The sequence below is a fragment of the Bactrocera oleae genome, chromosome 3, assembly GCF_042242935.1.
Source record: "Bactrocera oleae isolate idBacOlea1 chromosome 3, idBacOlea1, whole genome shotgun sequence".
Taxonomy (NCBI): Eukaryota; Metazoa; Arthropoda; class Insecta; order Diptera; family Tephritidae; genus Bactrocera; species Bactrocera oleae.
In genome coordinates this window covers 85,395,630-85,423,462 of record NC_091537.1, presented here as the reverse complement: position 1 = coordinate 85,423,462, position 27,833 = coordinate 85,395,630, and the positions used below count along the sequence as shown (strand labels likewise).

The window sequence follows — 27,833 nt, the reverse complement described above, 5'->3', positions numbered from 1 at the left end:
TGTATATGCATAAGTATATGTGTTTAAGTACTCTATGTGCAATTAAAATAAATAATTACGTTCTAGCAGAAAAGTACTGGCCAATATAATTGAGAATAAATTATAATAAAAGTAAAATAATATAAATATTTAAAAAATATATTATATTTACAATTTTTTTTGAAAAACTTTTGATTTTCAAGTCGCGCGCAACAAACGTGCTTCTTGGTTTTATGGCTTTTTGCTGCAAGTGAAAATTCGAAACGTGCGCCCAAGCTGTTTTAGAACAATTACTGCAATTAATCGATTAATTATAACCGCAATATTTGTTTAACAACAAAGACACGCGTCGACTTAACGGTATGTGGTTTTGAATATTGACTACTGAATTCGGAAAACTAATTTTACAAAGCGTTAAGAGTTTTGGTGTTACTTAGTAAAACTCGTTTTAGGGGGTTATATCCACTTGCAAGTTAGAAATTTCGAGTTTTTTGTGAATTTTTTTTTAAAGAGGCATTTAACTTAATAAAAAAATAATAATAATGTAAATTTACATAATTTAATATACTTTAATAATTGGTGATTCATTATGAAATATTTTGGAATCCCTTTATACCTTAGACGAACTTCCAAAGGACCTCCGAAAAAAGGTGTCTGGCAGTGAAGGATTGGTCTGCTTAAAATTATCTCAAATCCAAAAACAAAAAAAATATTATTACGATAGATGAATACAGTTAATGATCGAAGGATTAGTAAACAATTTTATTTAAGTCAAAATGGCGGGTTACCAAGAAAAAATAGTCGATATTTGGTAAATGCTGATTACATTAAGTTAAAAAATTCTTACAATTCTTATCGAAGAATATTTCGAAATATATGTACAGTGGATACAACCCCTAAGAAAACTATTCAAACTCTACTACTCGTGCACAAAATTTACTTATCCTTCTGAAGCTGTGCCGCCTTGTGATGTGTGCGTGTGATGTGATCTGAATGTATGATGTGATGTGATCTATGTTGTTGATAGTGAAATGTTTACTTGCCTATCATAACTCTCTTATGAAATTGAAAGGTAATGTAAGTCAAGGGCATCATTCAGCTTGAAGACGGTGTGTGCCACTAGTTTCAGCTGCTGTTTTAGCTTTCGGCGTACTAAAATCACTTGTCACAAATAGAATAAGTGAATTAATTGAGAAAAACTGAGAATTTAATTTAGAAGAATAAACGCGAGCGTAAAGATCAAGTGTTTGTTTGCATTGCGGCAGTAGCGTGGTGGAGTGTTGATATTGATATATTTGTCGTGCTTACATGAACAAAGGGTGCTTGAACAGGGAGTTTTATTACTATTAATTTAAATTTAGAGTGTTTGCTTTCTAACAAAATAATATCGTAGATGATATTCGAAAACTAAATATGCATTACTGTATTTAACAAAATTATAGCGCAGACATTTATGCAAAGTAAATTAAGTTTGATTGTATGATTGTTACGTTGATGTGAAACTATCGCTAAATGAAAGGCAAAAAGCAAAATGTTTGAAAAATATTATATATCAATTTTTTTTTTCAAAATCGCAATAAATATTTTTCAGCTCAGACCTATTCCCTTCTTGTATGTATTTTGGAGTATTTTCTTTGTTGGTTTGGCAGCACAAACTTTAGATGCTATTGACAAATGTTATATTTTTATTTTGAATAAAATACCTTCGATAATGTTTTTATGGGTATATTAAGTTTGTCACAATGTTTGTAACGCCTAGGAGGAAGCGTCGGAGTCCCTATATATATAAATGTTCAGCATGAAGAGCTGAGTCGATTTAGCCATGTCCGTCTGTCTGTCTATACGCAAACTAGTCAAACAGTTTTTGAGCTATCGATCAGAATGTCCTTTTCTCTCCAAGAAACTGGTCATTTATTACAACCGCCGATATCAGACTATTTCTTCATATAGCTGTCATAAAAACTGAACGATCGGAATCAAGAAATCTTTTTCATTTAACGAAATATCTTAACCAAATTTGGCGCGCATTATTGTCTAAGGCAATGTTGCAATCTCCGAAAAGATTGTTGAGATCGGATTATTTTAGCATATAGCTGCTATACAAACTGAACGATCAGAATCAAGTGCTTGTATGGACAACTTTTTCATATGACGGGATATTTTTTTTATCAAATTTGGCGAGGAGCTGACCAAGCAAAATCAAGCTCTTTTAAGAAATATTTTGTAGTTGTGAATGATATTACAGCTTCGGTGCAATCGTAGCTTCAGTTGTTGTGTTGTTAATTAATTTTTTGTTGTTTTAATTTAATTTTTCGCTATATTTTACTTTATGTCAATTTATTTATTTGTTTTCGTTTTCATTTAATTCAAATACATTTTTTTGTTTTTTACATATTTTTATGTTTTGCTCCTATTTACTTTTCATAAATCATTAGATTTCTAACTTTTAATTTAAAATACATTTTTATTGTATTTTACTTAATATTTAATTCCTTCCTATTTACCATATAATTTTTAAATTTTTTTTATAAAAAAATATTTTTTTTAAATTTAATAAAATGTGTTTAATTGAGTTACCCTGTTTGTAAGCTTTGTCTCTTCCCAAACGCACTTATATGCATACATATGTAAACAATCAACTAAAATAAATAAAGAAACAAAGCAAACCCAACTTAAAAAATTGAAATAATTTATTTAAGTTGATAAAAATTGAAATAATTTATTTAAGTTTTCATTTAATGAATGCTTCTTTTTTAAAGTCAACTGAATGGAAAAATCTAATTTAGTATTTAAAATTGTCGTGCGTGTATAAATAGCACATACATACACACATCATACATATGTACTTGATTATACATATTTTTTTGTGTAAATAGTTTTTGTATTTGCATGCGGAAAACGCCGATTGCAACAAACAAGCAAAAGCACGTGGGAGGGAGTGCCATTGGTAAAGAATTGTGCATGACATATATATGCATATACTCGTATGTATGTATGTATGTATGTATATTTACAAACCTACATACTAAAATGAAAATTTACATATCCACTTAATGTATGTAACAACAAATATACGCACGTGCCTACAATAAAAATGTTTCAAATAGAATAACAACAAAAAACATAGACACTTATATTTTACATTAAAGCATACTGTTAATCTATGGACAACAAGAAAAACGATGAAAAACTTTTATTTGCGTAAAATTATCTTTATATTAAGATTTATTAAAACAGATCTAAAAGTAAATCGAAATTAATACTGCCATTAAAATACCGAGCTTTTATTATTTCTTGGAAGCATAATTTTTGAATTTATTAATTTGGTAGTGATTTACATGGGTATTATTGCTACCGCTGATTTTGGTGATAAAACATTTAGTCTTGTGGAGTTTACTCAATCCCGAAATTTCGATATCTCAATCCATTGAGTACATAAAACAAAAAAAAAAAACCGTAAAAAAATATTAAAACTTCGAATAATAGTATGAGAAAATAGCAAAATTATAAATTTTCGAAAACTAATAACAAAGGTTCTGAACTATTAACGTTACCCTACTTTAGCTCACAATAACATCACAGTTTCTCAGCTAGACTTCGTAACATAAATAACAAGTTTTTTGAAAAAAAAATCATTTCAATATTATTATAGTTTTTTGGTGCAATGTTTATTAAAAATTCGACGCGACTTTAGTTAATAGAAATCATAATGATATGCGATTTTTTTGCGCAAATATGCAAAATATACGCACGTATATTTATTACATATTATATATATACAATTAACCATATTATTTAGTTGATATATTTTTTTGAACGTCCATTTTGAATCCATTAAATATTTTCATTAAATTTGCTATAATGTTTCTTCAATAGCTATACATGAAATTCTCATTCGAATTGAGAATCAAATAATTATATTCGCTTAATATGAAAAAATATATATATAACATCGAAATAATACATAGCAAATTGTTTACCCAAGTAAGCAAATATATCAGTACATCACGATCATTAAAGATAGCTATACTCAGTATCTAAGAATACTTTGGAACACTAAAGGCGGGGTTCTTAGTATTCATTTATGTTTAAGAATCCTATATAAAATTCTTTTTTATAACATTTTCTGCACAATTTGAGATTTTTGGCTCGATAATGGGATGTGATTTAACAAAGCGATAACATATGATAATCAACTTATGTGATGTGATGATATGTGATGTCAGTAAGTAGCCCGACACCAAATAAATTTGTTAATAATAATTCTGATTGAACTTGGTAATTTCGTTAGTCATACATAATTTCCTTATATACATGCCATATTATATACATTAGGGTGTGTTATTTCAGACAAAAATCTTATTAATAAAAATCTTAATTTTAATTTAATCTTTTAGTGTAATAAAACTTGCCTAGAAATGATGCACACTAATATACCTAAAATATGGGACATATACATATATATATATATAAGTTCATATATGGCATATTTGCATCACCTTAATATGGGGTGTAAATTTTTCACTTTATCAGCGATAATTTTATAAAAACTAGATCTATATACTTCACAGCGTTATCAGCCTACACTAAATGCAATAATTTAAATATTTATTTATATACATACATAAGTTACACATGTTGGCATGTGCAAAAATAAACAAAATAATTTTTATACGGAAATTTCAAACATATCAGTCATTTTATGGCTGCATTTGCTTGAAATTAATTTTTCTGCTACTTTTTTGATTGCATAATATTTTACTTATAGCATTTAATAATTTTTATTTCAAAAAGTGTGCAAGGGTACATATATGAAGACATATGTACATATATACATGTAATACATGTATATGTGTGTGTTTTTGGGTAGCTGTATATAGTCTGCTTTCGTTGCAGATAGCAAATAAATACAATTTTACATTTTTAGAAAACAAATAAAAGTGAATCTCTCAGAAGTATAGATATTTAATATATAGTGACGGACAGGCGAGTTTATTTAAAATATTTTGTTAGTATATGTAGCAATAGTTAATAATGTTTTCGTAAATATATGTACTTATTAATATATGATTTTTTCGAGTGTTTGATAAACTTTAGGACACATTTTTGCAGTCATTTTTGTCCTCCATCATTTTCAGAACCTAAAATATTTTTCAAGGGGCACACCCAGCATCAAGCTTACCCACTGTTCTACCAGGCGTATACGTAAAGTGTAAGGCATTAAAGCGCAAATAATTTATTCAAACAAAATATCAAAATTCATACGCATATTGTTACTTTTGTCAAACAAAATATAAATAATATGCTTATAATTTATGAAAAAACAATATTTATTATTTATTTATGTTTAAATTCTAATATACAAGTACTACATTGCTTGCAAATCGCAAATCGTCTTATCTTGCAAATGTTTAAAATACAAATAATGACTACTCACCAACAAATATATGTATATATGTATGTATTTTTGTTAACAAGGGACGTAAGTAAGTAAGTCTATATATATATATATATATATATATGTATGGATCAACGTAAATGGGTATGCAAACTCGTAGAATAAGATAAGCGCTACCCTTAGATGACAGTTAAATGTCAAGAATAAGGTTTTTTAACACAAAAATAAAAATAAAAATACAGAAAGTAAATATAGTAGCAAATAAAAAGTAGTAAGTAAATAATAATGTATGCATTAACAATAGAAAATAATATAGAAATATTTAATAAAAAATATTGTTATTTTTCTAAATATTTTTCCATGATCATGTCATCCATTACTAAAGACACTAACCTTACACCTCACAATCTATACGTTGACTTCAGCTACATCGAAGCAATAATACAGATGCATTTCTTATAGCATAAAAGGGTATAAAAATATATTATTTTGATTTTAATTGGTCAGTTTATATGGCAGCTATATGCTATAGTGCTCCGATCTAAACAATTTATTCAGAGATTGCAATAATATATGTGCAATTGTGGAAGATATCTCGTCAATTGAAAATGTTTTCCCTACAAAGACTTGATTTTGACAGATCACTTTGTATGGCAGCTAAATACGAAAAGGACGTATGCAAAATTTCAGATCAATATCTCAAAAGTTGAGAAAACAGTTTCGTATATATAGACAGGTAGTCGGCCAAACTGACAGATATTCAGATTGACATGGCTAAATCGTCTCAGCTCGTCGCGCTATCCAATTATATATATACATACTTTGTAGGGTGTCCGACGTTCCTTTCTGGGTTGTACAAATTTCGTGGTAATCTTAATATACCCTTTTCGTGTATATATATTAATATTATATAATAGCATATATATTCATACATATGTATACGCAAATAAATACCTGTGTTCACATATTTAACCATTTCATTCAATAAACAGGATGTCAATTAGGCACTTATCATCACCTACATATTTAAATCCGTGATTAAAGTTGTATTTGAATGACGCTGAGGAATCACTTACGTGTGTGTGTTAGTAGCGTGTTACTTCCGTTTTCACCCTAATCCGCTCCAAATACCAAACTAAGGTCAGTTTCACACTTTGCTGCGTTACTAAGCACACTATTATTCACCTCATTCACAGGCACTTATGTAATTTGTAATATCACCCACATTTCTACATTCAAATAAATATGCAGTGAATAGGCTTGCATGATAAAAAAAAAAAACTATACACATGATCAACTATTCAGCCATTTACACATGTTTGTAATGTGTGAAAATTTGCTGAGTTTTTTACGTCAATAAATATTTCATTGAAAATAGTTCTGTTGAAGTTTACTCTGAGCAATTAGTTAGCTTTTGAAATCGTGATAAGCTGTGCTAGCAAGGATGTTAAAACAGATTTGCTCAAAGAGGAGAAAAAAAAGCAAAAAATATGCACTATAAAAAACAAATAATAATAACAACATGATAAAAAAGATACAGAAATAAAACAAAAAATAAATAAAAAACAAAATACCTTAATTTCAACTGAAGCTATGTTACCTTTCACAAATATTGCATTACAAGGATTTGATCTTGTACTGTCAGTTAGTATGGCAGTAGTGATCCGATTTGAACAATTTGTTAGGAAGTTGCGCCGTTACCTTTGATCATAATCCATGTCAAATTTTATGAAGATATCTTGTCAAATAAAACAGTTTTCCATACAAGGACTTAATTTCGATAGTTGAGTTTATCATACAAACAAGCTATATTGATTTGATATCGGCGATTCTGACAAATAAGCAGCTTCTCTTGGAGAAAAGGACGTGTGCAAAATTTCAGAACGATAGCTCAAAAACTGTGGGACTGATTCGCGAATGTACAGACGGACATGGTTAAACGATTCAGTTCGTCACGATGATCATTTATATACACTTTATAGGGTCTTCGACTTTTCCTTCTGGGTGTTACAAACTTCATGACAAACTTAATATTATATATCCTGTTCAGGGTATACTAATATAATATATACAGTCAGTAATACTGGCATTATTTTCTACTCAATATGCGAACAGCTTTTATTAACAATTAAAATTCATATCACCTTTGCTGAATATGCAAATGATTAAATGTAATGCTGTAATAATACATTATTAAACTCAATTTGTAAATGATTAAATGTAATAAAAATGGTTTGATTGAATATGAAATTCCAGAACTTTTTATGAAATATTAAAATTAAATTGGTATCAAATGGTGGAGTGGCATAATTCAGAATTACTTGTCCACTGAGTTTTCACAATATCTTAAGTGATTCACTAGTAAAGCATTTGTAGACTTATAACTTCAGAGAGCCGCTGCAAAAACAAAATAATTCGTGCACAGAGGAACTATGTTAACATAACCTCAAATTATTTATACAATAGACAGTAACCATCCTCACTTTAACACTACAAGTATATTCTTCAAATCATATGTTTTCCCTAGAGCTGATGTTCCTTTGTTGATAATTTGCTTGATTGCTGTTAATTTTAAATTGAGAATTTCGCATTTGACTACAAAGAAAGGAAGTGATATTTTAACGACAATTATGTTTTCATGAAAGGTAAAATATTATAAGGTCGCAAGGTTCCATTTAGAGAGCATATCTTACTATTTTTGGTTAAAAGTCATCATACAAGCTTACTATATCGTAAAAATTATTTAAGTCTAAAATGCCACCTATATTTCAAAGCTGCTTTGGTATTAAGCTCCCTTTCTCTTCTTTTATATTAAATAAATATGATATAGTTATAAGGGTGGAGCGAAAATTTTTTTTTTTGTTTAGCCTGAGGGTAAAATTTGTAGATTATAAAAAGAAAAAAATTTGTGGAAAAAACTTTTAAAGTAAATTTCGAGATAAAATTTTTTTTAAGAGTAAAAATTTTTGATAAGTGTGTTAGAAGCTGTGGATAGTCCTCTTTTTGGCCAAAAGTTATCAACTTAAAAAAATTGTTTGTGGTCATTGTTGGAGTTTTAAAAAAAGTCTTAAACGACAACATGCTTATGCTTTCCTTATACGTTAAAATAAATTTAGAGTCAAAAACCGTCAAATTCGGTAATTTTTATATAAATGCGAAGAGTTCAAACCAAAACAAAATTTTTTTGTCGAAAAAAATTTTTACTCGAAATTTAGATTTCTAGATGTTGAAAATGTTTTTTTTTATATAATATTTTTACAAATTTTACCCTTAGGCTGAGCAAAAAAAATTTTTTTGCTCCACCTTAATAGTTATGAAGCCAGAGGTAAATTTTATCAATTATCATGGGCGTGTACCGTTTTTTCGTTAAAATTTATATTATGTTAAAATATAATTGGGAAAAACCAATTTATTGCAAACTAGCAAAAAGTTCTGATCGTACTGTGACAATATTGTGAATTTTGAATTGGAATGCTGAATCGCTCTTTGACTGTGCATTGGAAAAATCGAAGAATTAATACATTTTTTTTGAAGTTATTATTGATTTAACCAGGAATATCGTGTAATTAGATGAAAATATTATTTATGAAGTATTTTCTTTAATTTTTTAATTCCTAAACTTTTGAATGTCAAAGCCTGGGAAAAAATTTCTGAGGTTGCAACACTTAAAAAAAAAATGAATGCGTGAAAATTCAAATTTCATTATTTGACGAAACCTTGCATGAAATAATTATGAATTAATTATGAATTAATGAATATGAAAATTTATATCGTTCATTTCTGAAATTTAAATGTAGCAAGATAATTTCCATAATAGTTTTAAACCAAATTTCCTGTTTCTCCTTTCATCATTTAAAAGCGCGATGTGTTGAATTTTACCGTTAATTGCACTTTTGATTTCCGCATAAAAATTTTGTATCTACTTAAATTAACAAAGCTTCTTCAATTACATGGAAATAATATAGACTATATCATTTAATTGATTATATGGCATGCCAGACGACCAAATGCTGCAAAAGTCAATGGGTTGCATTGTTTACATTTTATTAATTCCTGCACTTGGTGTCAATGGCAATTTCGCAGACAATTATTACATGCATACATATGTACATATATATATATAGTCTAGGGCGCCAGATGTAGAAATAAATTTACTTTAGATTAATATCTAACCTCTATGTAGATATTTTATAAAAGTAATATGTAAATATTTAAGAAAGAGTTTGACATTAGAAATTGTCAGCTGTTTGAATGCGACCTTGCATTAATGAGTACATGTCAAGCTGTAAATATAACATATGAAATTGAGCTAAATATTATATCTGTGAAAGCGCTGTGTTATTATTATTATTAGACTTCTAGGATAGTTATGCTTTTTAATGCCTCGGCAACATTTCGCCGATCATAAAAGCATCATTTCTAATATTGTAAGATTCTCATTTTAATTGTTTTACAGCAATTACAACAAAACGCATAATAATTAAACCGGTTCAAAGTAGTTTTTCAATAAACGTATACAACCATTTTGATAAATGTCGAACAATTGACTCATTTCCACTAATGCTCGACAACTATTTTAACTATCTTCCAACTGCGACTTGAAACAGAGAATGTTTGTATGCAAATATTAAAATTTCTCTTGTATATTTATATATATGTATATATTCTCAATATGTAAACTGTTGTTGTGTTAATATTCACATTCAACGAGTTAATCATACTACAGATAATTGTTGTTGATTATTGAGTAGTTGACTCGATATGGTAGGGTTAGTTGTGTGGTAGCTTAAGTGGGTGTTGTAATAGCGTAGGTCTCAAGTTCAACGCCAAATAAATACATTTCAATTAAGCTATTTATCGTCGGCGCAAAAACTGCATAATGTAAATAAGTAGACGACCATGCGCACTTAATAAAAGCAAGTAATTTAAATAAAAAAAGAAATATAATACCCTTCACAGGGAGATGTTTTACGACATCCTTATGTTATCCTTATCCTGATTCTGATTGGTCAGTTTCCGAGTTTGTATGGTTACCACGGAAAATAGTCTATGCCAAATTTTGTAAAGATATGTTGTGAAATAAAAAAAGTTTTCCATACAAGGACTGGATTTCGATCGAACAGTTTGTATGACAGCTATATACTAATCTGCTCAGATCTAATTTTTTTGAAGATTTTACTGTTTGCCGTGGATAGTAATACATGCCAAATTTCATGAAGATATCTTGTCAAATAAAAAGTGTTTCATACAAGGTCTTCTTTTTGATTGTTCAGTTGGTATGGCAGCTATATGCTATAGTGGTCTGATATCGGCGGTTCTGAAAACTGAGGGGGACATATCTAAATCATACTGATCATCGGACATACTGATGCTACGGATCATCATACTGATCATTTGTATATACTTCATAGAGTCTCCGACGATTCTTTCTGGAAGTAATAAATTTCGTGGCAGGGTATGTAATTTTAATAATGTGACACAGACCCCATGTATACATACGTGTTAATATTATATACATATATGTTTATACATATATAAGCGAAACAGTACATAGCGGAAAATCAATTAGCACCCTTAAATGGCAATTAATAAACATCAGTAATGCACCTACAGTATGCACTCCTTAAATACAACTAATACAATTTTAAATATTTGTTTTTCTTCAGTTCTTGCATTTAAAAGTTTAAGATCATCATCAAAATAATTCGGAAATTATATAATATTTGAAAAAAATAATATAATAGTAACTTCTTGTTTTAAAAATATTTTTTTGTTTTCAACAATATACACATTTTTCCTTAACTACTAATTTATTTTTCAAATATAAAGTTTTTTAAATTTTTATTTTTAGTTTTTAAAAAAATAATTACATTAAATATATTTTTTACTTTTTCCTCAGTTATAAAAAACAAATTTTTTTAATTAGGTATATTTTATATATTTTTAATAATTTAATTTCACCTTACAATTTTTCATATACAAAATAAAAACATTATTCATTTTTACAAATTTTTCTTTAAAGCTTTTCTTATGACGAACTCCCTAATAATCAAGTTTCGACTGCATTTTCTCACATTTAACAATTTAAATGCATTTGCCTATTTCTATTTGTTATCTTAATGCTTTTATGTATTCATTGGAAAAACAGCAACAACAATGACAAATAGGTAATGCAATATTTTTTAACGCCAACGCATTAGAAAATGTTTAGCTTCATTAATGTCAATTAACCAGTTAGCAAAGCGCTTGATGCTACATGTATGTACATATGTACTGCAATCGTCACTTTCCTATTGATTATATACTACTGCGAACAATAGATTTGTGTTCATGCAAAGAAATATTTTAATGGTGTGAATATTAATTTACACACTTTCCAATTAGTACTTATTAAAAAATTTATGCATCATTGCGTAGTACAATGCCATATGATCTCTGGTGGACCCTGTAGGAAAATTTGCGTATAAATTAAAAATGTGATATTTTTAAATGTGCCTGTAGGACCTTCAAGAATGATTTAGTTTAATTTTTTCATTGAACTTCATATTAGCACTTTGTATGGCAGCTATATGCTATAACTGGTCCGATCTAAACTATATGTTCGGAGATGAAAGAGTTGCTTTGAACAATAATATGTGCAAATTTCACAAAAATCTCTTGTCAAATAAAAGAGTTTTCCATACAAGAACTTGATTATTTTCGGTCAGTTTGTATGGCAGCTATATACCATAGTGGTCCGATATCGACGGTTGCAAAATTTCAGATCGATATCTACAAAACAAACTTCTTGGCAAATTTAATTTATTGAACAGGAGATCAGAGTATAAAAAAACATTATAAAATAGTAAAGCTGAAAGAGAGAGAGAGAAAGAGAGTTTTCAGCTATTTAAAAGTTTCAGAATTATGACAAGTGATATGTTGAATGAAAGTGATTTTAAACTTCCTTTTACTTCGGAGTAATGACTGGCTGGAAGGTTGGTATAGTATGGTTATACTTGTAGCCCATGTGGTTTTTAATTCCGTTAGCACTGGAGCTGCTAACAAATATAGGCAATGAGGTCAACTGGCGTTAGGCCCACCTAAATATTAAAATAACCGCAAGTACTTATGTTAATTATTCTAGTGTTTACCAATTTGTGTCTGCTGGTTAAAAAAGTTTTGATTAAAAAATATGTAAAAATTTTAATAAATTATAAAAAATATATATGTAGCAGTGCAAATAGGCAGCTTTGTGCTGCTCAGAAAGCTTTTACCATCATATGTACCTGTGATACATATTTAAAAAATCATATATAATATTTAGTACCCTCATTATATTGATTTTTCCTGTCGAAGTACACACTCGATGTGAAAATCTTATCGCTAAAAAACAAAGTTCATAACCTGCTAACTTATTGTTGCGCAGCTAACACTTGCGAAGACAAGCCCCTTATTCTAATGCGTGCAAATAGGCTACACACAGCTTTATGGGTTATGTGTTAGAATAAAAATAGTTTATGCATCTTTTTATGTTGTGTATGCAATTTTGTGCGTCTCGTGTTCTTCTAAAATTAAAATTCACTTAAGTGTTCAGGGTCGTGTTTATTTTTTTATATTTTTTTTTTGTAGTGTACTAATAAAAGCTGTTTGATCTCTCTATGCTACATTTTGAATCTATGTTATACGTCCGAAAATTAGTAGTTGTTTCTACCATTCTTTTTACTTTCATAAGAGTAAGCATCAAACAAAAAAAATCACACTGTCAGGCTTCTTTCTGTTTTCGATACTGAAGAAAATTATGATGTAGAGGATAGTAGGAATTGCTTCTCTGTTGAAACTGAGGTTTAAAGGCACTACTTCTCAATTACATCAATATAGAGCGATTAGTTCTCTTCATAGTATTGTTATGAGGCTGCACTTAGCAAAAGGGCATTTTTGAGGATCTATGTACGTTGCCTTTTATATTTCGGGATTTGGAAACCCTAGTGTTACTCACAACTTTATCGCACAGTTTGACATTTTTGATGGTATATAAGTATATACTCAGAACGTTTTGACATACGAGCGGTATTTGCGTTGTTCACAGTAACTTAAAATATTCAACTCAGCCAAAAAGTAGAATTAAATCGCGAACATTTTCGCGCGATTAGTTTTTACAACTTTCGACGTGGATTAACTCAGCAACAGTACATCGATGAACTTAATTCAAATTTTGACGAAGAAGCTCCATCGGGGACCAGTGTTTATCGATGATATGGTGAATTCAATTGAGATCGTAGATCACTCCAGGCCAAATGCGTGAAAGTCGTCCAAAATCCGTTGTTGTTTCGGAAACTATTGATGCTGTGCGCAAACCAATATTGCAAAATACTCATGTGACCTATTGTGAGATAGAGACAACTATAGGCATTAGTGGGACTATAATACATTCAATATTCAATGAACATTTGACACATATCAATCGCTCAAAATAAGGCACGTGTAGATTGGTCGGAAGAAATGTTAAAAAATACGATAGCGGTGATTCAAAACACGCCTATGAAATCGTGGCAGGGATGAATCCTGAATTTACGCGTATGAGCCCAAAAGTAAACAGCAGTCAATTGTATGTGCTTCCAGATGAGTCGAGTCCAACAAAAGTTTTTTGCGTAAGAAGCATTTCCAAGCAAATGGTTTTTTTTTTTTTGGTAAAACTGGACCTGTCGAAACCATACCACTAGAACCATGCATAACAGTAGATTCTGAGCGGTATATAATCATTTGCTTGCCAGTTGTCCTTCAATAAATCAGTTAAACCAACCGCCAAGACGGATCACTCTTTCCCACGACAATGCGAGTTCTCACACATCGACTGAAAGTTAATTTTTGAGCACTCAAAACATCGATTTGATGAATCATTCACCATACAGTCCTGACTTTGCGCCGAATGACTTCTTTTGGTTTCCCTACGTAAAAGATAAACTAAGAGGTCAACCTTTTTCCGACACCTTAAGCGGCGGTTGATGCGATCAGAACGCAGAGTGACAATGATAATTGATAATATTGCTTTGATAATTGGTTCAAATGCATGCAAAAGTGTGTAGACTTTAATGGAGAATATTTTAAAAGACAATAAAGCGATTTTCAATTATTAATATTTGTTATTGTTCCCTAATTCCGAAATATGAAAGGCAACCCTCGTATATGTTAATAAGTTGTCTTTATTATGTATCGAAGAAACTCGATAATATTGCCAATTTACCATGTGATCAAGTATGACCCGAACTGACAAAAAAACTAAAATTTTTTGTATATTTTTATTGCCTTTAAAATAGGCTTCTTTTGAACCAATTTTCTATACACTTGTTATAAGCCTCTGCTGGGATGGCATTCAGTGCCTTCAGCGTTTAATGAATGCAGGGTCCTCAGTTACGTTTTCTAGCATCGCTTTAGCGACCTCTACTTGACATCGTTTTTGCAATCATTCAGGTTTTTTCGTACGCGTCTAACATTGACACGTTTCATACTCAAAACATTACGTAAAGTTTGCTGAGTCCATGCACATGAGAAGTTTAGATTTTCTCCTATTTCCCTGAAACCAACACGAGATTTTCAAGCATTGTTTCTTGAACATTTTCGATGCTATCGTCATTATTAGAGGTTGATTGACGACTCGCTTGAGGCAAATTTTTGATGACCTCACAACCTTCACTGAATGCTTCGTGCCACTCAAATACTTATGTCCGTGATAAAGTAGACTCCCAAAAACACTGCTGAAGATTTTACCATTCTATGATTCTATTGAAAACACAATATTTGAAGCAAACTCGTTGTTCAATTTTTTTTCTTTTTAACTTTTCGTGTTGTAAAGAAACAGTTGCCAAATACACACTAATTGATATGTGGCGATTCAACTTCACATGAACGTAAAAGAAGGTTATACTATTCTAAGAAAAAACTTATTATCGATTTAGTTTGTATAAAAGACTACCTCTCTCGCGAAATAAAATGTAATTTTTTCATTCTATAACGTTAAGCGGACAATTCTTATACAGATGAGCGTATATGGTATACTTTTAATATTGTTAACGACTTTTTTTCGATATAATGCTTTTGTGGATATACTTATATGCGTACCCCTGGCATATTTATATTATATTCTATGTACATATATGTCTTCTCGCATTCCTATTTAAGTCGTCATCTTCATCCGGTTTCAAAAAAGCTGCTGGGGGTTACTTTTCACACAATAATTCCGACCGCTTTTTTCGCGAAACACAATGGACGTACTCAACTAAAAATGTCGAAATATGCAATTCACTGTAATTTGAATGTATACATGCCTAAGTGTATATCGTGATACTTCCGATGATCAAAAGCGCGATCGCTGACACCTGCTCGTGTCCCCATTTAACCGATTAACACACATTCGCAACGCAATCGCATACGTTGTAAAGTCGGCGGCGCGCTCAAGCCATACGACTGTATAGCGAATAGAGTATATCAATTATACATTCGTATTGGTGTATCAAGGGTGCAAAAGCTGTGTGTGTTGGGTGTATGCGATCACACGAATGTTTAGAACGGTTAATTGACGACAAAAAACAACGGCGAATCGTTAATATCCACTCAGCAAAGCTACAGCAAACGATCTTACGTGCCGAAGTGCCAACGAGCCGCTGACAAACGACCACTTTGCATAAGTGGAAAATTTACTGCGTGTGATTATAGTCGCGTTCGGTCAGTCATTCGGTGAAGTAAACAAAAAATTGTGTGTAACGGCACACCAATGTTCCTATATGTTTTATGTGTGAGTGTGTTAATATAGTGCTTGAAGCAGAGCCTTAAGGATAATAAGTGCAATTTACGAGTACATGTTAATGAAATATTTTTCGAGAATTTTATATATGTAGAATGAAACAAAAACAAAATCATATATAAAAAAAAATTAAATAAATTTTTCTTTATGAATTTTTTACCCACAGCTTACAATCGCACATCAAAGGTGTTCATAACATTTTGTGTTTGTGTGCATGTGTGCGCGTACATGTGTGTGTGCTTTTGATTGTTGCGCACAGCTGATAAGCAGCTTCTAGTCGAAAAAGCAACGCGGTTCTGCCAAATTTCACTTCCTTGTAATACCATTTAGTCGTCAAAGTCACAAAGAAACCGAAAAATCCATACAAAATGACGCGACCAAAGGAGGATTCGAAGTTCAAAGCATTCATGCGAGAGAACTCGCTTACTATGCTCACAGTGACTGGTGTGTTCCTTGGCGGTTTGGTGGGTTTTATCATCAAGAACAGCACAGGCGAGTGGACGAAGCGTGAGATTATGTACATATCCTTCCCCGGTGAACTTTTCTTGCGGTAAGTGTGATTTTAGTATAACAATTTTCTATAGAAATTTTGTATTAGGAAGAGAAGTCAGCTAATTTCCACAACTGAGACCAACTGGAGTGGAGTTATCTGGCATTAAATCAATATTAAACGTATATAGGTTCAAATCCTAAAATCCAATCTTTAGACATAAATATACATGATGGAAACCCTGGCAATTTCGATGCCCAATAACTGAGATATCTTTTTATTCGATCAAGCTCTTAGTTTTAGTTAGACTATCAGTTAAAAATACATAGTTGAGAATCCTAGTGTATTGGGTTCTGCAGATAACATTTCTAAAATCATCCCAAAAACTTAGTGGTATTCCTTACTAACAACTAGTTTATTATTATACATACATTCGCAGTCAACTAATTTCATCATATGTTTTAACAAGTCTACAGTTGAAGTTCCGTCAATTAAAAGCGTGCCATGAATCTACATATATTTTCCGGCTGTTAATAAGTGTATCACGATCGCATAAAGACTAATAAAATATTTCAGGTGGTCCTAATGATCTAAGCATGTCCAGGTGATCAGTATATTGAAGGAAAATGATTCCAAGAAATATAGGTATATTCCCATAATTTCGTTCTCAAGATTTATCTCGAAGATCATCAAAACCAATAACCATGTTTCGGTTCTATCTTGAGATCGACTATTACTCACTCCCAACAGAAGGAATGATCCTTTTACAACTATGTAGTTTTAAAATTCGATCTAAATACATGAATAATATACAAAACTAGAATTTTTTATGCTATAGTAGAATAGAGATCCCGGAATTTTTTTTGGAAATTTTACCCGGACTGACAAAAAACAGCTACATTTTCACGTATCTTATTATAAATCTTTATTATCGCCTTCAAAACAGGCTCCTTTTGGGCCAATTTAAACATGCCAACGTTTAATCCAATTTTCCATACGCTTGTTATAAGTCTCGGCTGGGATGGCCCTCAGTGCCTTCTGTGAATTTTAGTTTTTTTGAAACTTTCGACGTTATATTTATAAACCCATGTCCCGTCACCAGTAATTATGAATTTGATGAATGTATTGTCCTCAACTACGTTGTCAAGCGTCTCTTTTGCGACCTTAATTTGACGCCATTTTACAAAAAATTTAAGTATTTTGATACGAGTCTAGCACTGACACCCTTCATACCCAAAACATTAACCAAAATGTGTTTCAATATGCAATTTTTTTCTCCCCACAAATCACGCACTAAAACTCAAGACTGTAGGAACCAAAATATTGGTATTTAAAGAAATTGTAATAGGTTTTGCTGAAACCTCTTAGATCTTACAGTAATCATTAGCATTATAGTGAGAATACAAGTAATATATTACAAATATTTTACCATATTTTATAGCATGCTGAAATGTTTAATTGTGCCATTATTGGTTTCATCCATAACGAGTGCCATTGGTGGACTCGATCTAAGCATGTCGGGGAAGATTGCTATACGGTGAGTATGGACGCAACATATATATGAAATCCATGTGTGTATTTTTATATACTATAAACACGGTTTTTTACAGCGCCAACGCTTATTATTTTCTCACAACTATCTCTGCCGTAGTTTTGGGCATTTGTCTGGTAACAACAATACGTCCTGGACAGGGTGCAAAAATTGTGGAAGTACGCACTGAATCTGTGGATAAAGCATCGAAAGTCTTAACGCCCGATACGCTTATGGACTTAGTGAGGTAAGAGGTGATAGAAATGTTAAGAGTGTGATATAAAATAATCTTAATTTTTTCAGAAATATGTTTACGGATAATATTATTCAATCGACAATGTTTCAGGTATGTAACAAGGATTATTTTTGTTGATAATATGGTAGGATCGAGCAGTTATGGGTGTACCAAAAATTCATTGTAATCAGGAAACAGTTAATTAGCAATACGCTCTCATATTACACACTATGCTATAAAAGTATGTGCCACAATCATATCTATGTAACTGGTATGTATTTCTGCCATATAAGCTACATATTTTCACATGTTCCTACAAATAAAACGAGCATGTGGTATGGAAATAACAGTATACTGCACATGCGAATGGCAAATCTGCACTGCTATCAATTTATTTACAAATTATCCAATTTACGACCGAATGCTTAATTTAACTGAAGTTGATACTTGATGGACGAATTTTGAAATTTGAAAAATAAAATACCAAACACGCGCAAATAACAAATGTAACTAAAATCGGAATTGCTTAGCAAGAATTATGAAAAAATTTACAAATATGTATATGGAATAATACAAGTACATACCTAGTTTGAGTATAATCTCGAGTGCTGTACTATATTGCCTAAAACTATGTATTGTCTAGCGATCGCCTTCATTGTTGAAATGCTGAGATAACTTTAATATTTTGTAATTGTAAACGGTACTTAAACTTTATTCTATAATGAGCACAAACAATTTTCAAGTACTACATACTTCTAATCAGGGGGACCGACTTCCATCAGATACTTAGTTCTGAAATTAATTCATTGAGTAGATGCATATTTTTTGATAGAACCAAATTTGTGGAGTTAAATCTAAATAGTTTTGAAATTTTCGATATTTGTTTAAAAGCACTAAAAACGTTAACTTCGGCTGCACCCATATTATAACATCCTACACTGGTATATTTCGTATAGCAATCGGCTCGGCATGGTAATCATTTATATACATATATGTGCATAAATACTTATTAGAGTGTTCGATGTTTCCGACTGGGTGTTACAAACTTCATGGCAAACATAATATACACAGTTCAGGGTATAAAAAAAAAGAAAGAAAAATGGATATTTTGTGATTATTTTCATCTAACGAGTTTTTACTCCGAATCGCCATTATTTCGAATTTTACCTTATTTGATATTTATTTTTTATGCAAAGCTTTACTACATTTTACTATTTCTGTCCATAAAAGGCAAAAAATCGTCATTGTGCATAAATAACATATATACTCGTGTCTACAAAAAAGTTCTACTCACCCTAACATATTCTTATTAGATCTCATCATGTATACGTATTGTGATCCCATATGCATATTTCCCCTTATGAGTTGTTAGTGCTTAGTAGACTGCCTGTTGCGCTACTCATCTATGCATATCGTATTACGAGTACAAATTGAATTACTTAATCAGCATGATGTCCAACTAGCGCATGAGCAGCTCTGACTACAGTAATGTAATTGGTTTGTGCTTTATAGGTATCTCATCTCAATTACTATTTCCGAAACGGATATGCTATGCTCTTAGTAGTGTAAGCAATGATAGCAGATGCGAAAAAGAGATCTGATAGTCAGCTCTCTATTTATACTGCGAATTGATAAGTTAATTTAATTTTGATTTGAAAACTGCTCACTCTTTTAGACAAAACAATTTTACTAAATATATCTGAGATTCTTTTATTCTCGCCATTTACACAATCGCCGTAACACTGACGTTAGTGTGTGTCGAATTAGAGAAGCCAATTATTTTATCGCTTCAGCATCTAACATTACACAAGTCTATAATTCATAGACATATTTTTCAAAGCACATTACCATTTTTTTATTCCACCAATATTTTTTCAGATTTTCATGGACTGATCAAAGTTTACCCGCATTGACAAAAAAATTATTAACGCCTTGAAAATAGACTCCTGAGCCAATACACTATTGCTAAAGCTCAATCCAATTTTCCATACACTTGCCTGCAGTGCCTCCCCAAAAAATATATTTCAATTTCGAAAACAGAAAAAAGTTACAGCGAGGCAGAACTGGCGAATACGGTAGTCGAGCGATGATTCTTGTTTCGTGTTTGGCCAAAAAAGCCAGTCGCAATCATACTAGACGGCAGATTATCGTGGTGAAAAATCTATGAATTGGGGTTTTTGTAGAATGTAGCTATATTATCACACATTGCAACTCTACTGCACGTCGTTTCTGCAAAAGATTCAGACCTTTCGGTACGAGTCTACGTTTTGAGTCGATCCATTAGAGATGTCGAGATCCTCTGCTATCTCTCTAATGCCAACAGGGCGATTTTCAAGCACTGTTTCTTTAACATTTTCGATTACATCGTATTAAAAGAGGTGGATCGACGACGCGCATGAGACAATTTTTATATGTGAACTCTTTGTGCAGCATCAGAATTGTTCATTAGATATATTATTATGACTTCTGCGTTATCATACATGCAAAGCCTTAACATTATTTACCATCCTTACCACTTCAACGTCACGACTAAAAATGTATCGGATTAACTAATCAAAAAGACAGGAACTCGGATCGTTTCCAATGCTGTCGGGCCGATACCATACTCTCCTTATCACCACATAGTTTCCTGTGTGTAATAATAGGTGACCAAAATTTTAAACTGGATTTTAATAATCAAACATATATAATCGCGCATTACGTGGGAGTTGGAATTCTCTCAATTTAATACTCATTTAGACCCCATAATATTTAAACCCATATTTTATTTTCCAGTATCGCACGGAAATCTTTGAAAACACGAGTATAAGTCCACCAGGTAAGTGATCAGTTATCACAAATATGTATGAAGCTCACAATCATACATCTGTTTATAGTACCCATGGAAGAGTGGGACTTTAAATCGGCCCAACGTGAGGGCTCCAACGTACTTGGCTTGGTTATGTTTAGTGTAATTTTGGGCACAACAATCGGACGCATGCGTGAGAAGGGTAAATTGCTACAAGACTTTTTCACCTCACTAAGTGAAGCTATGATGACTATAACGTCCTGGGTCATTTGGTAAAAAGAAGCAAATTCCCATTGTCAATAGGAATGTATCTCATTTTCTCTTTGTCATAACAGGATTTCACCGCTCGGTGTGGGTTTCCTTATAGCTGCCAAAATTATTGAAATGGACTCGATAGCAGCCACTATACAATCTTTGGGTTGGTACTTTATAACGGTAATGTTGGGTTTATTCCTGCACGGCTTCGGTGAGTTAAAATTGTATGCCGTTAATATTCATTTATAATAAATTAACCGCATATAGGTACCATTGCTGTGATATTCTTCTTGGGCACGGGCACACTACCTTACCGCTACATTGCCAAATTGAGTCAAGTCTTAGCCACTGCTTTTGGTACGGGCTCCAGTTCGGCCACCATGCCGTTGACCATTAAATGTCTTGATGGCATTGGCATTGACCCGCGTGTTACTCGTTTTGTTATCCCTGTCGGCGCTACAATTAATATGGATGGTACAGCATTGTATGAGGCCGTGGCTGCACTTTTCATTGCCCAATATCGTGAGATGAGCTATTCGTTTGGTAATATTGTTGCGGTTAGTATTACGGCTACGGCAGCGTCGATAGGTGCTGCTGGTATACCACAAGCTGGTCTTGTAACTATGGTGATGGTGTTGGATACTGTGGGACTGGAACCGAAGGATGTCTCGCTGATTATAGCTGTCGATTGGTTGCTGTAAGTTATCGGTTTATAAGTGTTTATACAGTTTTTTTTAGGTCGGGCTAATAGTTTGCGTGCTTAAGTTAGGATGTGTTATAGCCGCAGACAACTTTGTAAACGTAGACTGCATATTGGTCTCTTTTTGTACAAGGCATTAGATTAATTGTTTTCTCATAGCAAGTTATTTTTAAAGAATACTCACTACCGGACATTGGTCAATGTTAAAGCTTCCAAATTCGATTTTAAAATTCGGGTTATAAAGCTGGAACTTTTTTTACTTTCCGTGCTGAAAAAAAACTACATGTTCTCATATTTTAATATAAATTTTTATTATCGCCTTCAACCTTCAACATAGGCTCTTGTGCCAATACAAGCATGCTTCAGCTTAATTCAATTTTTCATACACTTATTATAAGCCTTGGCGGGAATGGCCTCCAGCGAATTATGGTAGGGTCCTCCGTTGACAAACATCTTGACGTGGGTTTTTAAAAAGATTCAGGTCTCTTGGTATGAGTCTAGCATGGACACAATTCATACCCAAAACATTAACCAAAACGTGTTAATTCGTCTCATAGGATATGGTGGGAATCTCTGCTGTCTCTTTGATGCTAACATGACGATTTTCAAGACGTTTTCGTCGCCGTGATTGCATTGGAAACACAAAATTTCAGGAAAACTCGTTGTTAAATTTTTTTCATGGTAAAAATCGTCCAACAAACTTTTGGCGTCGTAAATAAACAACTACCAAACTCACACTAATTGACTTATGTAGGTCAAACATCACCATCATCGATTTCGTTTCCACGCACAGTTTAAATGGACCAGTTAGGGTATGGTCAGGTGAAATTATATTGTAGTTAAGGTGAAAACATAATCCCGTGAATTTATTTAAAGTATCTCTGGGATGGAAACGCAAACAGATTATATTAATTGATTTTAAGTCTGTCTAGTCTAGGCATCCGCAGCAATCGGAACTTATGGTTTGCTTTACCAAAACCTGTTTCTAACCAGTAACCTAAATTTATGTGGAAATATTTAAGTATTTGCTAAAAATTTGAAATGTGAAGAAAAGATGTCGAGGTTCTAAATTATAAACTAGTGGTAAAAGTTTTTGTAAAAGCACTCAGCCACTTAACAATAGTTTACTAAGTAGCAGAGAGGATATCTTTGATAAGTTAGTTAAGTTTCTAACTGCAGCCTTTTGGAATTGAAAGTATTTAAGGTCCTGAACCTGTCGACTTCTCACTTTTCTTTATTTTTATTAACTTTACATAGGGATCGCTTCCGTACCACCATCAATGTCATGTGCGATGCCTTGGGCACCATATTGGTCAATCATCTATCGAGAAATGATTTGCAAAGCGTCGATCGGGTAAGCTAAAATAATAATTATAATATTTTACAACAAAAAAATAAAAAAAAAATACTTGCAGTTGAACGCTGAACCCCATGAGCTCCTCGAACTTGGTGCGAATGGGCATGAAACGAAAGAATGAAGACGAACCTTGCCTACCCCTCCCCGTATAAAACCGAAGCCAAAACCCGCGCACGACACACACCGTTAGATGAACATTTGTTGCATAATGTAAGGCGCCTTGAAGCAACGCTGTGTGTGGATACGTGTGTGTGCGTGCAGCGTGTATATGCAAAGCAGCGGCGTCAACGCCACGTGGCCAATCAACGTTTTTTTGCCTGTGTCAATACAAATTCTAAACATTTGTGCTTCCAAAGTACAAGTATATCGAATTTATTTATAAATATGTATTAAAAAAATAATACGATTTTTTGCATAAACAAATTCATAAAACAAATGTACTTGTGAATGTGCCAAAAATTGAGGTAAGAACAAAGTAAAACAACAAAGTTTATAAAAAATTGGTTATTTTAAATAAATGGAAATTGTAAATAAAAGACAGTTCAAAACTTGTTTCTAAAAATTATTTAAAAATTTACAGAAATATTTTATTCGAAAAAAAATTTTTAAGAAAAATATTAATTAATAAATTTAATTAACATTAATTAATTTAAATATTAATTAATAAATTTAATTAACATGAATTAATGAAAGTCTTGAAAATAAATTAATTTAATAATTAAATAATGCAAAGTAGTACAGTTATATGTTTGCTTAGTTGTTGGACACTGTTACATATTGACGAAAGTCGAGTAATTGTTAAAAAAAACACAAAAAAAAAAATAATAGAGCGCCAGTTCATTATACTCAAATGATGGAATTTCTTAAATTTCTTATTAACACCGTAGTTTAATGGAAAAATAATTGTAAAAGCGCAAACATAACAGTTTATTCTATCTGACTAACTTCACAGTATCAGCATTTACTTTGTATGTATAAGTGACTGTAAGTAGCAGAGCAGTAAAAAACAATTCAAGTATTTACAAAAATGAAAAACAAAACATAAAGAAAAAACAAATATAACTCGCCAAAAATATGCGCTGTTTTCAAAAATATACATATTTCTAAGCAATTTTAAGCGAACACAAATATAAAAAAGGTATAAATTATAAAAAAAAAATATTATAAATTATAAAAAAAAAATTATAAATTATAAAAAGAGTAATAATTTAATACATAGTGAACCAATTAGATGCAAAATTTATGCTAAGTATTAAAATATATACGTAAATAAATACAATTTTCAACCGTGCAGTTCAAATTTAACCGTTACAAAGTAAGAAAATAGCATCGGTTTCAAAGCTAAAACACTGTATTTGAAACAAATTTTGCCAATGAATACAGATTTACAACTACAATTACAGAAAAAACAAAAAAAAAATTAATTAAATATTCAAATATTATGTGTAATTCACAATTGTTATCATTTCGCAAACTAATTTCATGAGTGTTCGTATTAAGAACTTGTAAATACTTAATAGCATAAGATCGATTTATGACAATAACGCGCATGCATATGACAGCATCTGCGCTTAAAATATACCAAAATTATTAAAATGTATCCATACATCTAAAAAGATATAAGAAATTTAATTACATATTCAATATTTGATATTTTGGAGCGCATAAAGTGCTATTTTCGGTCCGATAAGTGGAAAAATTACAAAAAAAAAATTATTATACTCTTATCTATTAAAATTTGCATTAGTTGCGTAGATAGTGCATAGTATCATCAATAACAATAAAATCATAAATAAATTAGTTATAAAGAATGTTGTTTTATTTGCACTTTGGGTATAAAAAATGCAGTTTTTTTGTGAATATGAAAATGAAAATATCAACTGATTAAATTTAACTCGGACTGGCCCATATAACATTTTTTAGAGTATGGTTCAACATTTTTTATGTGAAGTTTTATCTTCATATGTCAATTAGTGTGTGTTTGACAGCTGTTTGTTTACGACGCAAAAAGTTTGTGTGGCGATTTTTCTATAGATAAAAAATTGAGCAACGAGTTTGCTTGAAATTTTATGTTTTCAAAGAAATCACGGCTACGGAATCATTAAAAATGTTTTGGGGAGTCTACTTTATCACGAAGACAAGTATTTAAAGGACACAAAGAATTCAGTGAAGGTCGTGAAGTCAGCGAAAATTTGCTTCATACGAGACGTCCATCCAACTCTGTCAATGACGATACCATCGAAAAAGTTAAATAAACAGTATTTGAGAATTGTCGTGTTGACATCATAGAAATACAAGGTACAATTCAAAAGTTCGAGGACTTTTTAAACAACGCGGCTTCTAGTGGCGCCATCTGTCTGAAATTGTTATCCCTCAATTGTGTATGTGACATTACATTTGTAATGTCGATCGGAAAATGAGCATCGAACAAAGAGCCAACATTAAGTTTTGTTTTAAACTTGGTAAAACTTTTACCAAAACTCATCAAATGATGAAACAAGTTTATGGCGATGATTGTCTATCCCGTAGCCGTATTCACGAGTGGTTTAAACGTTTTCAAGAGGGACGGGAGGACTTGGAAGACGACGAACGTTCGGGCCGGCCAAAAGATGTTGTGAACGAAAAAAACACGGAAATTGTGCGTGAATTCATTAAAAAAGAGCCGAAATCATCGCTTAAATATATGGAATCGGAATCAATATACGCAGCGTCGATTTATCGTATTTTGACAGAAAATTTGGGCCTCGGAAAGGTTTGGCTCGATTTGTCCCGCACACTTTGAAACAACACAAAAAAGACCTCAGAATTCAACATTCAAGACCAAATTTTTGACCAAAAATCGCATTCATATCATCAACCATTCACCCTATTCGCCTGATATGGCACCCTGTGATTTTTATTTGTTCGGAAAACTACATTTGGCCATGAAAGGAAACCGCTATGCTGACGTTGATGCCATCCAAAAGGCGACGACCGCCATTCTCAACGCTATACCGACAAATGACCTAAAAAAGTCATTCGATAACCTTCTTGAACGTACAAAAAGGCGACCAATACATTTTTCAAAAAAAAACAAATAATATTCTTTTTTTAATAAAAGTACTGAAACTTTTAAATTGCACCTTGTAGTAGAAAATCTCAGCATCTCTTATGGATCGACTCAACACGTTTTGGTTAATGTTTTGTGTATGAAGCGTGCCAATGTTAGACTCATACTAATAGACATGAATTTTTCGCAAAAACGACATCGAGTAGAGGACGCGAAAGAGATGCTTGGCAACGTAAATGAGTACACCACATACATAATAATCATGTCGAAACGTCTAGCAATCTAGCGAATAGCGTTCCAAAAATGGGCCGAAAGCAAAAAAAAACACGTAAAAGTCGATGCTCATCCTTTTCCTAAATTAGGATGAAATGGCCAATAAGAAATATTAAATATTTGTGTTAATATACGTGAAATTGTGTTTTTTTTTGTCAGTCTGTACGAATACACAATCTACTAATATATTATCATTGCTAAAAAAAAATGGCGTGCAATTTAATTTTATGGTCATAGCTCATCATACTATAAGTATCGAAAAAATTAATTACTTTTCGAGTTAGACGCGATCTCCGATGGCGCTAAAAAATACCATCTGCTACTGCGGTGATTCAGGCCTTCTCCGTGGATGAAAGCTAAACATTCAAATTCTCTACTAGAATTTAGAAGTGTGGAAAGCTTACAAAAACTCTAAAATTGAAAAAATGGTGGCGTTGAATTATGTTAAATTTTTCCCAAAATGTTGGTCGTTTTGGGCCTTTCAAAATTTAATTTTTGATCTGATTATAAAACTGACCCAAAAATTTTGATGGTTATTGAATCTACTGTTTCCGAATTATAACTCAGCAAATTAAAAAAATGCTGTTTCGAAAAAAACATAAACTGATGAAGCTGATTAAAATGAGCGTCCACACTTTACAATACTATTTTTATTTATTAGATGCAAAATAAAATATTATATCTAACATAGTATGGCGTGCTATCTGAGAAGATAGAGACTATAGCTCAAAAACTATTTAAGATTTCGATTTAAAATTCAATATGTTATTTTTAAAGGTATAACCTTTCGAAATATGAAATTTTTTATTTTTAATTTCACACTAGTTCAGTCCCCTAACAAGTTAGCGTTCTAATTGCATTTAGTTAAATTCGCTTTTCTTTCTATTAAATAGCAGATTGTAAGATTCAACACTGCTTCTCAAGTTATCAGGAGAAAAAGTAAAACGTTCTATTAAAAATTTCATTATACTTTCTAAACTTGTTTTTTTAATATTAAACTC

General features: G+C 31.6%; 1 protein-coding gene across 2 annotated transcripts; it reads left to right on the top strand.

Annotated features, from left to right (window-relative positions):
* Positions 1–120: 120 nt before the first annotated feature.
* Positions 121–25,321, top strand: Eaat1 (Excitatory amino acid transporter 1). 2 transcript variants are annotated; one of them, XM_014247123.3, is made up of 11 exons: positions 121–339; positions 16,321–16,704; positions 18,086–18,181; positions 18,255–18,422; positions 18,479–18,521; positions 21,186–21,228; positions 21,287–21,470; positions 21,534–21,664; positions 21,721–22,150; positions 23,411–23,507; positions 23,569–25,321. In XM_014247123.3, exons 2-11 carry the CDS (start codon positions 16,523–16,525, stop codon positions 23,629–23,631), a joined length of 1,437 nt encoding a protein of 478 aa, XP_014102598.1. In that variant the 5' UTR covers positions 121–339; positions 16,321–16,522; the 3' UTR covers positions 23,632–25,321. The 2 variants fall into 2 exon arrangements, with proteins under 2 accessions (XP_014102598.1, XP_014102597.1); XM_014247122.3 differs by lacking the exon at positions 121–339 and adding an exon at positions 16,031–16,145.
* The last annotated feature ends 2,512 nt before the right edge of the window (positions 25,322–27,833 follow it).

Bases quoted from the DNA above. Each gene is read 5' to 3' on its own strand.
- Eaat1 (XM_014247123.3), top strand. From the start codon at position 16,523: ATGACGCGACCAAAGGAGGATTCGAAGTTCAAAGCATTCATGCGAGAG. The intron at 18,182-18,254 runs GTGAGTATGGAC...GGTTTTTTACAG, and splicing joins TCGGGGAAGATTGCTATACG to CGCCAACGCTTATTATTTTC. The intron at 21,229-21,286 runs GTAAGTGATCAG...ATCTGTTTATAG, and splicing joins CACGAGTATAAGTCCACCAG to TACCCATGGAAGAGTGGGAC.